This window comes from Cottoperca gobio, chromosome 5 (genome assembly GCF_900634415.1).
Source record: "Cottoperca gobio chromosome 5, fCotGob3.1, whole genome shotgun sequence".
Lineage (NCBI taxonomy): Eukaryota > Metazoa > Chordata > Actinopteri > Perciformes > Bovichtidae > Cottoperca > Cottoperca gobio.
The window spans coordinates 9,664,361-9,676,310 of NC_041359.1; the positions used below are offsets into that span (position 1 = coordinate 9,664,361).

General features: G+C 40.7%; 1 protein-coding gene and 3 non-coding genes across 4 annotated transcripts; all 4 read right to left on the reverse strand.

Annotated features, from left to right (window-relative positions):
• Positions 1-789: 789 nt before the first annotated feature.
• On the reverse strand, positions 790-6,741 carry nop56 (NOP56 ribonucleoprotein homolog). The gene is made up of 12 exons (XM_029432385.1): positions 6,442-6,741; positions 5,510-5,599; positions 5,315-5,429; positions 4,846-5,010; positions 4,470-4,668; positions 3,909-4,096; positions 3,378-3,529; positions 3,089-3,189; positions 2,212-2,360; positions 1,888-2,009; positions 1,523-1,633; positions 790-1,286 (listed from the first exon to the last, which is right to left on the reverse strand). The coding sequence occupies exons 1-12, from the start codon at positions 6,442-6,444 to the stop codon at positions 984-986; spliced, it is 1,698 nt and encodes a 565-aa protein (XP_029288245.1). The 5' UTR covers positions 6,445-6,741; the 3' UTR covers positions 790-983.
• LOC115008952 (small nucleolar RNA SNORD57) lies at positions 1,707-1,774 on the reverse strand. The gene has a single exon (XR_003832361.1). It is a non-coding gene; the product is annotated as a small nucleolar RNA SNORD57 (small nucleolar RNA).
• LOC115008956 (small nucleolar RNA SNORA26) lies at positions 3,645-3,777 on the reverse strand. Its single transcript, XR_003832364.1, has one exon. It is a non-coding gene; the product is annotated as a small nucleolar RNA SNORA26 (small nucleolar RNA).
• On the reverse strand, positions 5,744-5,876 carry LOC115008955 (small nucleolar RNA SNORA26). The gene has a single exon (XR_003832363.1). It is a non-coding gene; the product is annotated as a small nucleolar RNA SNORA26 (small nucleolar RNA).
• Positions 6,742-11,950: the final 5,209 nt, after the last annotated feature.

The window sequence follows — 11,950 nt, forward strand, 5'->3', positions numbered from 1 at the left end:
ATAATTGCCTTGAGTTTGACACCCGTGCAGTAAACACTGAAATATGAGAAATAACGTAAGCGTTTAGTTTATTTAATAAAAGAGCACGTGTTCAATGCAACACTGATACCGCTATTAGTACTCGGAGACGTGTTATTCTTAAAAAAATGCATGCATAAAGTTGCGTTCAAATTGATTAAATATATGGCTCTCAAGGAAATACATAAACAAATATTTGGCTTTTATGGCTCTCCCAGCCAAAAAGGTTCCCGACCCCTGAGTTAAACTGTTCCAGGCGAGTCTAAAAGGTGAGTAGTTTGGAGGCTGACTTCTGCAGTTAGCTCGTTTTAATGTTTGTCCCCTCTAATCAATGCTTCCTAGTCATGGAAATTGTTTTGAAAACTTTACAGGCCGAGTTCATTTGCATTTAGGTACAAGTCTTAAAGTTTGGTATCCTCATTAATGTGAAGTTAGCACCTATCAGCCCATGAGTGCATCTAAACCAGCGATTTTGGGGGAATAGGGCTAAAGCAACTATTTCTCACCATTTCACATTGTACCGCGAGACCAGAAAATTCAGTGTCATATCGCAAATTGTCCCTACCGATTAAAGTGTCTGGTGGAGGACTGACATTTAGTGACTGATTTATGGCATGGTAAAAGGTTGAGGTACAAAACTGGGCTAGCTGAAGGTATTGTTGATGCATTTGTCCAATTATACGACATGAAAACATCCCTCATGTCGCTAATAGACCATTTTATTATGCGAAACTGAAAATCCATAAGTAGTGAGCAGTAAGCAAAGCAAGAGGTTTTTACTTGACAAAGTTTAATGGATAGTTATTTACAGAAGTACAAGTAAAATGTCACTGACGTCAAGGCACAGTTATAAGCATGTCTTTGCATTCTAACCTGCTTTGAGGTCACAAGAAAAACAAAGCATAATATGGATAAAAAAAAATTAAACTGTACACAAAAATAAAGATTCAGTCTTTGACCAGTCTCTAGTCTGCGGTCTCTTTTTTCTTCTTTTTCTTCTTCTCAGACACGGGTGTTTCTGTCTCTTCTGCAGGCTCTGCCACTGCCTCACTCTTTCGCTTCTTTTTCTTCTTAGAAGGAGTATCTGTTTCCTCTGCGCCGTCATCTGTGACAGCAGCGGCTTCTGCCTCCTCAGCCTCTGCTTTTCGTTTCTTTTTCTTCTTCCCTGGGGTGTCCTCTGCAGCAGGGGTCTCCTCTGCTTCGACCTCCATCTCCTCGGCTGCTTGCTTCTTTTTCTTCAGCCCAGGAGTGTGTTCTCCATTCTCTGCCTGCAAGTAAACGGTAAGAAAATTATTATTTTTACTCAAAGCTAGCCTTAGTGTAGAATACATCCTTCAAGTGGCTGCAATGTCTGACTCACTTCAGTGATCAAGTCCATTGTTTAGGACCAGCCAATGGTTAGGAGTCAGGATGATATAGCATGTCGTACACTGAGACATAACCATGGGTTGGGTCAAATCTCAAATCAAAACATGCGTGGCCAGATAGTAAAGTTATTGCTTACCTCAGCGTCACCGTTTGTTTCACCGGTTTCTTGCAACTTCTTTTCACGCTTCCTGCGTTTCTTTTCCTTCTTCTCAAGTTTACGCTTGATCTCGGTTGCAACATCGGTAGCCTAAGACAAAAAAATAAGTTATAATCATGTACCTATAAGCAGGGTGACCCATCGGTTTCCTGAGTCTAAAGCTGCATCAGGCTCATTAAATCATTTTATACCCCCACATTGAGGTCGGGGAAAAGCTTGTCATCATTCACAGCATTGACAGTGAAATTATAGAAGCACTGGGAATGGAACAAATCTACAATCGGTCCATGTCCTGATGAGTACCACAGCTTCTCAGATGCTGCAGCTTAATTTTCTGAGCTCACCTCTTTTACAGCTTCTTTCATGACATCCAAATTCTTCCGTGGCACGTCACCAGTCTCATAGAAAGACAAGCGCTCCTCCACCTGTCCACGCAGCTTGTCACCATACACACTTGTGGGTACCTCTGCAAGTAATGAAAAAAGTAAATCAAAGCGTACAGGGGATTACATTAAGTCACAAGATCCGTGGCTTTGCTCAGTTATTAGATTGTCACCACCAACCCAAGGGATGAATACTGTTGACGAAAAATTTGAGCATCATCGCAAATATGCCACATGGATTGCAAAGCTAAAATGGCCATTATTCTACAAGGTTTTATTACTCACCAGAGAAACAGTCAATGCGTGAGGCAATAGTGCACTTGTTTGCCAGATATCTGGAGATGCGTCCTTTGTTCTTGGCTGCAGCACGGCCAATGAAGGTGGAGTGGAAGATGAGCCCGTACTTGGGGGTGTTTCCTTTAGTCTTTAAGGCTCTGTGTGAAAATGCAGCCAATTTTACAATCAGGTCAAAAGTTAAAGAAACCACTAACTACTTTCTGTAGCCGTCAGCATATTCAACATGGCTGCACTTCAGAAGGCTTTCCTCAGTTGTTCAGGGTTTACATGGAAGTTGTCAGCACAGTAACTCAGTGGATTGACAGATTATTGAACATCATTACAACTGAGGGAAATACAGCCAAAACATAGGAAGTTTCAGAAATGGCATTCATGCTCTCCATAGCAGCCTGGGCTGATGTGAAAGGGGCAGTAAAGCTCACCATGCCACATTTTTCACAAGCAGATTAGTGCATGTAAACTAGTCTTTAAATTAGGGTCAATCTGAAGTCTCAACAAGCTTTAACGTTTTATTTAGTCGTGGGTTTATTGTTAGATAACCATAAGGTTTAATGTCATTTTGTCAAAAGGGAAAGAGCAACAGTAGTGAGTTAGCTTAACTAGTTGAAATTTATGGAATTTTCTCACAGCATTTAAAATGCATAAATAGCGATGTTAGAGGGCAGCAATACACTATTGCAGCATCTAGTCAGTTTCAGATTTTCTACCTCAGTGCTGTGAGTGGCTGCTCAGACTCTGGGGGTGCATAAGGGAGAGAGGGATCACTCTAAAGAGACTTGTCTTCTCCAGTCACCCTGCTCTGCTCCTGCCCCGCCCTGCCATCACTGTAGCCACTTTCCCCAGCAGGGAGGGGGTGCCCCAGTACCTGAACAGGGCCTTCTCTGCTCCCAGGATCTGGACGGTGGAGGCTGGATACTTGGCAAGGTTGGTTAGACTGCCGGCATGAGAGATCAGACGAGCTCCCACCTGAAGAAAATAAAAGTGTCTTACTGACAGATCTAGTAGTTACCATGAAAACATGGATTTGATCCAAGGACCATCAGCACCTACGGAAATATTTGTCATCACATAGAATCAGGGGATTGACAGATTTGGTATAACATCACTGGTCCCGGAGAATTTAAACAAAGGCAACATATCACACTTTTACGTACCACTTCTCCAATTAAGGCCGCTAGATTTGGAGCAACTTGACTCATTTTGCAACGTAGATACTCCTGCAGCCCGAGCCGATATTCAGCCAGCGACACGACACGATTGGAGAATCTCTCTATGTTGATCAGGTCAATGGGAGAGATGTCCATACCTGAAGAATGATAGATTAGGACAAAGTGTTTAGCAGAGGGATACTACTGCTTACCCAAGTTGCTCAGCGAGTGCATTTTCAACAATTAGAGTTCCCACTGACAAACGAGCTGTATGGTTGTTTCTCCCGACAGGATCCGCAGTGAGGATTTGTGCCTTCACTACAGGTTTATGAGAGAGTTTTACTCTGCCCCCCTGTGTTGGTCACCAAGGACAATTATTGGTCCAAAGTGGGCGAATAGGGGGCACGGTATGGTTTTAAGTCATAAATGTACTTGTGAAAATGTACGTGTGTGAATTAGTATGCTGTGGACACATGAAAGTGGCAAGAATCTTACTTATTTTACATTTGTATTCAAATGACTAATTGTTTTACTGACCCATGGAAGAACGGGATGCATCTAGGATGGCCTGAGCCTTGGCAGCATCCATCACCACTTCCTCCATGCTCTCCAGACTCTCCTCCGACAACTCCTTCCTGTTTCCAATTAGCTGAGTCATGCGGCAGTACATACTGTTGTCCGACACGATCTTGATCAGCTCTGGGAAGTGGTAGCCATACCATTCACTGCAGACACAAGACAGTGATTGTTAGAAAAACCCACTTTGTAATGTCAGAAGCCACAAACGTAGGCAAACATAAATCACAAACTACTATCTGTAGCCATCAGCATATTCAACATGGCTGCACTTCAGAAGGCTTTCCTCAGTTGTTCAGGGTTTACATGGATATTGTCAGCACAGTAACTCAGTGGATTGACAGATTATTGAACATCATTACAACTGAGGGAAATACAGCCAAAACATAGGAAGTTTTAGAAATGGCATTCTTGAAGTGACTGCACATGTGAACAGCAACAGTGATTTACACAACTAGGGTGCAAATCTCAGACAGCACAAGCTGCCAATAGACACATCTTTGGTTTTAGCAGTGATCTTACCGGACACGCATAGAGAAGGTGTTGATGTCTTTGTCCAGCTGATCCAACAGAGCAATGGACTGGATGATCATGTTGTCAACTCTGTTCACATTGAACTTTACTTTAGCTCTGGAGTAGCTGTGGCCCAGACCCAGCTGTGCCTTGGAGGCAGCCAGGCCAGTCAGACCCTTCACTAGGGAGTGGAAGTGCAGACGCACACCTGAAAGCACAGACAACAGAAAAAAGTGTTTGTCTGAGTTAAGTGGAAATGTAGCAGAACAGCATGTGGGCAGTGGATGTTCAGATTTTCAGTATAAACCTTCATGAGTTTCAGGGTCAAAAGATTGCATCACAACACGCCAGTCATTTAAGTTTTTTTTAATGTTAGGATTCTCACCTCTGGCTATCTCTGCCACCACCCCTCCAGTCTGGATGGAAACGCTAAACTCTTCTTGTAAAGCTGCTCCGATCTTGGAATCGGAAACCCCCAACGTAGCTTTCTTCTTCCCAGAGAGGGGCAAGTTTGTCTCTAGGAACAACTTCAGGTCAGCATGGACCACACCTGCAATGGAAGTTCAACAGATTACGGTAAACACTTGGTTTAAAGTCATCTTAGATTCTAGAGCAAAGCCATATAAAAGTAGTTATGAAGCTACCAATAGGTTACACCAACAACCTTGGCTGAAATAAAATGACCAAAACTTCTGATCAGCATATTCAACATGGCTGCATCTTAAATGGCTTTTCTCAGTTGTTCAGGGTTTACATGGAAGTTGTCAGCACAGTAACTCAGTGGATTGACAGATTATTGAACATCATTACAACCGAGGACACAATATGGCCAAAACATAGGAAAATCAGCTTGCCTTCGGAAATAGCATTCATGTTCTCCAGAGCTCCCTGGGCCGACTTGAAGGGGAAGAAGGCCGACAAGCTCACCATGCTGTTGAATTTGCCAATGCTCAGCACGCTCGACTCCACCTGTAACACAAACATTGTTATCTTTGCTCCACCCAGAAAAACAGAACACTGTAAAATAGATGCTAGGACAGAAGCCCCACCTGAGGCAGCAGCATGCCGATCTCCTCCACCTCTTTGACGGCAAAGAGCGCGTAGCCGGCCGCATGCTCGAACAACACGTGTAAAAGCACCTGCGGAGGTTAAAGACCGGATTAAGGTAACCATAATACAACAGTCAATGTAACATGTGATATGTTGATGTCAACATATCAAGTCTCCACGTGGTAACGTAACATTTCTAAATTATAGAGTTCCCACTGACAAACGAGCTGTATGGTTGTTTCTCCCGACAGGATCCGCAGTGAAGATTTGTGCCTTCACTACAGGTTTATGAGAGAGTTTTACTCTGCCCCCCTGTGTTGGTCACCAAGGACAATTATTGGTCCAAAGTGGGCGAATAGGGGGCACGGTATGGTTTTACGTCATAAATGTACTTATAAAAGTTAGGCAAAAATCCGCCTTTTACGACATTATGTGACACCGTATGAAGAATGTGCCATTTTATTTAAATTCCAAAAATATTCATAAGTATTACTTCTGATTTTAGCCTGGTTACCCTAATACATTAGGAAAACTTAGACGCAACCACGTTGTCGTCATGAGCCCACGTGTTGACCTGGGCCCGTGCGCCCAGAAGCTAACTTGTGCTAGCCGCTAATGTTAACACAGGAACATATTGTTCATATCCAGCGTGAGCCTAGAGGAAAAAAAGTACAGTGGCTTACAAAGCTGCTAGTGTCCGCCTGTAGTTGTAGTCTAAATAGTACAACTTAAATACGCATGTCCCAGCTAATGTTAGCCACATGGGTGGCTAGCTGCTTCTCTCATGTTGAAAGGCCTTGACCAGGACAGTAGTTAACCTTAAAAAACAAGTAATCTCTGCTCTCAAAGAGTCTGTAATCTAAACATGATCCTTCGACTATATCCTGCAATGCAACTTTGTAATCATAAAACACCCAGCACCCCTTCTTACCATGATTTGCAAATCTCTGCAGCAGCAGGCACAGTGTGTCTGCTCTGCTCCGTCACCACGGGGAAAAGACGGCTATCACACGTTTCAGCAAAGTATCATATGATCCAAAGACCGCGATATCAGTTTAACACCACGAGACCTGGCCGGCGGGGACGCCTCCTGCTGGATACAGAGCAGAAAGTCAGTTTCTGATATTGAGGTACCAGTAACACGTTATTTAATCTTAACTTTAACGACTCCTTTGACAAGACCGTCTCTAAATATGTTCCTTCTTCTCTACTCCGCCTGTGTCACTCAAGGCCTTTTACATAAATTGCATTGTACATTTCCAAAGTGCTACATACCCACACAGGTGTTTTCATTTATTCTGATTGATTGGCTCTAGCCAGATTAATCACGACGGTGTTGTCCCCCTTTAGCACGTGCAACAACAGAGTGAGGGAGATGTCAACCAAGCACAATTCATGCATTGCCCATAAACACCTGAGAGGGGGGTTTAGGGGCTTAAGAAAATGGGTCACAAACGTAGGGTCACAAATAGGCCTATATAATGTCATCTTTTATGGACGTAATTTTCTAAAAGAGCTGACCTCTGTCATTTTTCAAATATTATTCAAAGAGGAGTAAACTGTGCATTTTGAGGGACTATTTTCAACCACAGATTAATGTACATTAATGCTCCAGTGATTATTTAATGCAGCAAGACGTGTCTGCGGGACTAAGTAAAAATAAATAATAGTAATGAAGAAATGTGTCACCCTGTGCACTTAAGTGGCTAATTGATGTGTTTTTAACAGTTTCACAGTCTAATTACAGTGAATTTTTGGTGTTTTGGCTTTTAAAAAATTACTTAATCGACCCTTCATTTCAACTCCATATATGACACAGAGGAATAAACAATATCAGACTTTGGCTAAACAGACAATAGCCTTCTTGTTTGCATAATTCTTTGTCGAGCAATTGTCATTTTATGGTATTTATTTAAAACAAGAAAAATATAGGCCCAGAATATTGCCAGATTTATCCTTTAAAGTGAAAATACGAAGGCAGTACAGTCAGTGCAGTAAACAGTATGTGAGAAATCGACAGTAACTTTGGCTCTGTACTCCAACGGGGTTTAAATAAAACACTGAATACATGGTAAAAGTGTTGATTTAAAAAACTACAAGTCAATCCCATGTACATAAGACCACATTATAAGGAGTTGAACGTGAGGTGATGGAAAAATGTAACAAGGGCTTGTGCGTCATTGTGTTGCTACAAGAAGTGCCTCAGAGGAGATACAAAGCTGTATCCCGCAATCGCAATAAACAAAAACCAATGGTGGCAATACTTCTTAATTGTGGTATTTTGACAGCAAAATAAACCCGTCCTGCGATAAGTGTTAAATACAGGAAAAAGCATTGTTAAAGTTCCTTAGGGTCATGAGGTTTCCGAGGAACTGATGCATGTGGGTCTATTTGTACACAAGTATAAATCACTGGCAGGTCATAAATGTTACATTAGATATTAGTTTAGAGCAGAGAATTTATGACAGACCTCTTTAGACAGATTGTCTCCTTTCTGCTACACGCACGCACACACGCATGCAGACACACACACACACACACACACACACACAAATAATGTCTAGTATATTAATCACAATAATCCTTTTCTGTATTTAAGTTGGTCACCCAAATGAAAGTCACGTACAGATTAAACTTTGCTTCTCAGAAAGCAGTAGTCTGTTTTAGGACGAGTTATGAACGAGGTACTTTTAGCTTCTTCCTGCAAATGTGTTTGTTTGCTGTCATGTGTGATAAGCATTAATAAATTAGACGGAAAAGTGATTTCTTTATTCATTCAATCCTAAAAATAATTCACTATAACATCAGACTTATTCAGTATATGTAGAACATATCCGTCCTGTAGCGCACAAATCTCCTAATAATATGCCACAAGGTTGCCAGTGGTGGAAATAAGTACATTTACTAAAGTACTGTACTTAGGTGAATATTTCCATTTTCTGATACTTAATACTTCACTCCACTACATTTCAGAAGAAATTTTACTCCACAACATTTATTTGATAACTTTACTTGTGATTTAGCATTTTCAGATTAATAATACAAAATATATTCAAGAGAAAGAATAAGGATGTAATATTATAGATTTACATTTTACTGATCCCTATGGGAAATCCACAAGCTATAAATATATATATATATATATATATATATATATATATATATATATATATATATATATATATATATATATATATATATGTGTGTGTGTATATATATGTATATATATATTGTATATCATAATTATGTTATTGACTCTTTTGGTGTGTTTTTAATACTCAACTTTAATGTAGCTTTTACAATTTGTATTCTTTTATTCCTGCTGTTTTTGTGCTTTAAGTCTTTGATTTGTTTTTGTGTGAATATCCATCTGTAAACACACTGGACTGTCTTTTTGGATGTCTGTGAAGGAAACAATAAAATTCATATTTGAAAGAATATCTATAGAATATATAAATGTGCCATTCTGCATAATGATTACTTTTACTCTTGGTACTTTAAGTATATTTTGATGCTAATACTTTTGTACTTTTACTCAACTAATAATTTGAACACATGACTTTTACTTGTAACAGAGCATTTATTCTGTGGTATTGCTTTTACTTAAAATTCTTAAAGTTCTTCTTCCACACCTGAGGGTTGCTCATCAATGTGTCATCATACATGCAGCAGAGTTAGCTTACTGCCATAATAAAAATATAAAAAATACAGATTCCTGAGTAATATGTGTGTTTCCAGGATCATGGAGAAGAGGACTTGAGGGAGCCTGTTAAAGAGCGGATGTGAGGGAGGACAGTAAAAAGCTTAGGGATCAGGAGAGGGCTCGGTATAAAGGCTGCCTGGGACAAGCAGACGCTCAGACCAGTGCGGCTCTGCTCATCTTAAAGCACACTTCCTTAAACAACTGACCAAAGCTGACACAGCACGTGAGTAACATATAGCCTCTTCTGCTTCTTCCCCTCTCTTCTCGTTTCTCAGGCTTTCCCCCGCTCTCTGTAGCTCCTGTCTTTCTCCTCCTGAACGTCCTGTCCTGTCTTACGTTTGTGTACAGAGCTGTCTTGCTGTTGTAAGTATGGCTGATCTACTCCGGCCTCTTATCTCGCTTGTCAGTGGAGCAGTCTGTTGTTTGTTACTTCCACACTTCTCCCCCCTCCTCCCGCCTCTCTTATCTACTATCTATTTGTCAACGTCTCCCTTGCATAATAACATGGGATCCCCTGTGTCCTTCTTACTCTAAACTTACTGTTTCTGACACACACGTACACACACACTCACACGTACACACTCACTCAAATACTGTATGTTTGGCCTAATTTGACTGTTGCTTCTCTTTCTCACTGCTGACAAAAAAAACGTCCATAATTTCTGTAAGAGGTCTGTCCTTAGTGCCACTCACTTGTGTTGGTGTGGAAACACTGTTCTGCATGTATGCCTATGCACAGTATCTGTATATGAGCACGTGTGTATGTGTATGTGTCCAGGACAAAGCAGAATGAGCATGCGCAGAGCAGTGTCTGGTTGCTTGGTGCTGGCGTGCCTGGTGGTGCTGCTGGCCGAGAGGACAGAGGGACACATCACCTTCTTCAGTCCAAAGGAGATGATGCTGATGAAGGTAAGCATCTCGTGTCGGATTGGACAGTGAGCAGAATTATATCTGAGTGACAGTTTAATAGTGATGTCATTGCAATCATACTAATACTAAACTCTTATTAGAGCTTTGTCTTACATAATATTGTCCTGGGGCTTTCCCGGATGAGCATCAGTTTGATTATGTAAGGTGATTTTGCATAATATACACTTTTGTTATTGTAAATTGAATATCTTTGGTGACGTTTTGGTGTGTTGCTTGGACAAGACAAACGATTTGATGGCAACCCCTTAGGTTTTTGAAAATTTAAGTAGACATTTTTCTGTATTTCTTTTACATTATTTTAATAGAGAGAATAACTGGAAGATTCCTAGATAATGAAAATAATAATTAGTTTCAGCCCTCGTAGCAAAAAACTCATGACTCATTTTTAGATTCATGTCAGTAGTATTTTGTCAATTTCATCCAAAAGGAACGAGTCAGAGTAAGACTCACAATTCTCAAGAGTTTTTCAGTTTGACATTTTAGTTTAGCAAAGTTTGAATAATAAAGTTACAACAAAAAAAGGTCAAGTGGAGGTTGCTCGTAGTGCCAATGTCTGTGGCTTAGGAAACAAATGAGGTCATTAAATAGAAGTCTTATGTAGGTATTGTGGCTTCTCATACTTGTGTACAGTGACAGAATAACTGTAGGTTTTAGAAGTCCATACTGTGTCACAGTAGCTTTTCACTTTCGTGTAAATTTGTGTTTGTGTGCCTGTGCTGCAGGAGAGAGAAGGTAGAAAGGACATAGAGCCTCGATCAGAGGACGGTCCGTTTGAAGAGGTTACAGTCCAACAGCTTCCTGAGGTGGAACGTGGTGGAAATCCTGTGAGAGCGCACACGCACACGCACACGCACACGCACACGCACACGCACACGCACACACACACACACATCCTTCACCATTGAATACAAGCCATTAACACTTCTTTTGTGTGTCCAGGATAAAACAGTGGAGATTGCCATCCGTCTTTCACCAAAACAGCTAGATCATGTGGCTCCAGTGCTCGAAGACATCATCCATGAAATAGTGGAGGAACGTCAGAAAGGTAGTGTTTGAGTGGTGGACGATGTTCAGTAGTGAGACACATCTGTTAATAAAAAAAGCAGACCCACAACATGTCCTTGTATCTTCGTTTATTATCCTAAGATGATTAATAGACACCTTCAAGTTATAGTGCTATGATTAAAAATCTCATACTGATCTCTCATTATCTCTTTCTCCGCAGCCAAATAGCGAGGCCGAAGACACCGGGAGATAACGCTGTACAAATTCTTCAAAAAGCACTGAATGTTTTAATGTGTTTTAATGAAACAGTCAATAAAAGGAAAGTGACTGTGTCACTTAATGGAACTGCAGTTGTCATTTCTGAAGAAGCAAGTCTGTATGAGTTGGCCTCATGGTAAAACCTTTTCATGACTAATACGTGTTAAGTGATGAGCATATCTGGTCTGTTATTCACACAAATGAAAATGACAAAGCTTTGTCATTTTACAAATATTCAACACATGATTCATTGAGCTTCACATTTTTGGAGCTTTTTGACTATCTTTATTCAAGAGCGTGTTTTTCAATTTGAGAGCATGCCTCCTAATATTTCACATTCAGATTTTGCAATGCGTTCCCCTATAATGGTAATTTTTATCTTGTCTTGTACTGTCCTATTCTCCGTATGCTCATCTTATGTTTGTCCTACTTACAGCGATTAGGAGTAGAGCACACTCTGGTCATGTCAGCTTGTATTCTTGTATCTCTAGATGTGTCAGCTTGTATCTCTTAAATCAGCTGGATGTACGTAGTTGCACAGCTG

Excerpts from the sequence above, each read along its gene's own strand:
- nop56 (XM_029432385.1), bottom strand. Across the intron at positions 2,361-3,088 it reads GCAGAGAAGGCCCTGTTCAG|AGCCTTAAAGACTAAAGGAA; the intron begins GTACTGGGGCAC and ends ATTTTCACACAG. Across the intron at positions 1,287-1,522 it reads AAACAAACGGTGACGCTGAG|GCAGAGAATGGAGAACACAC; the intron begins GTAAGCAATAAC and ends GTTTACTTGCAG.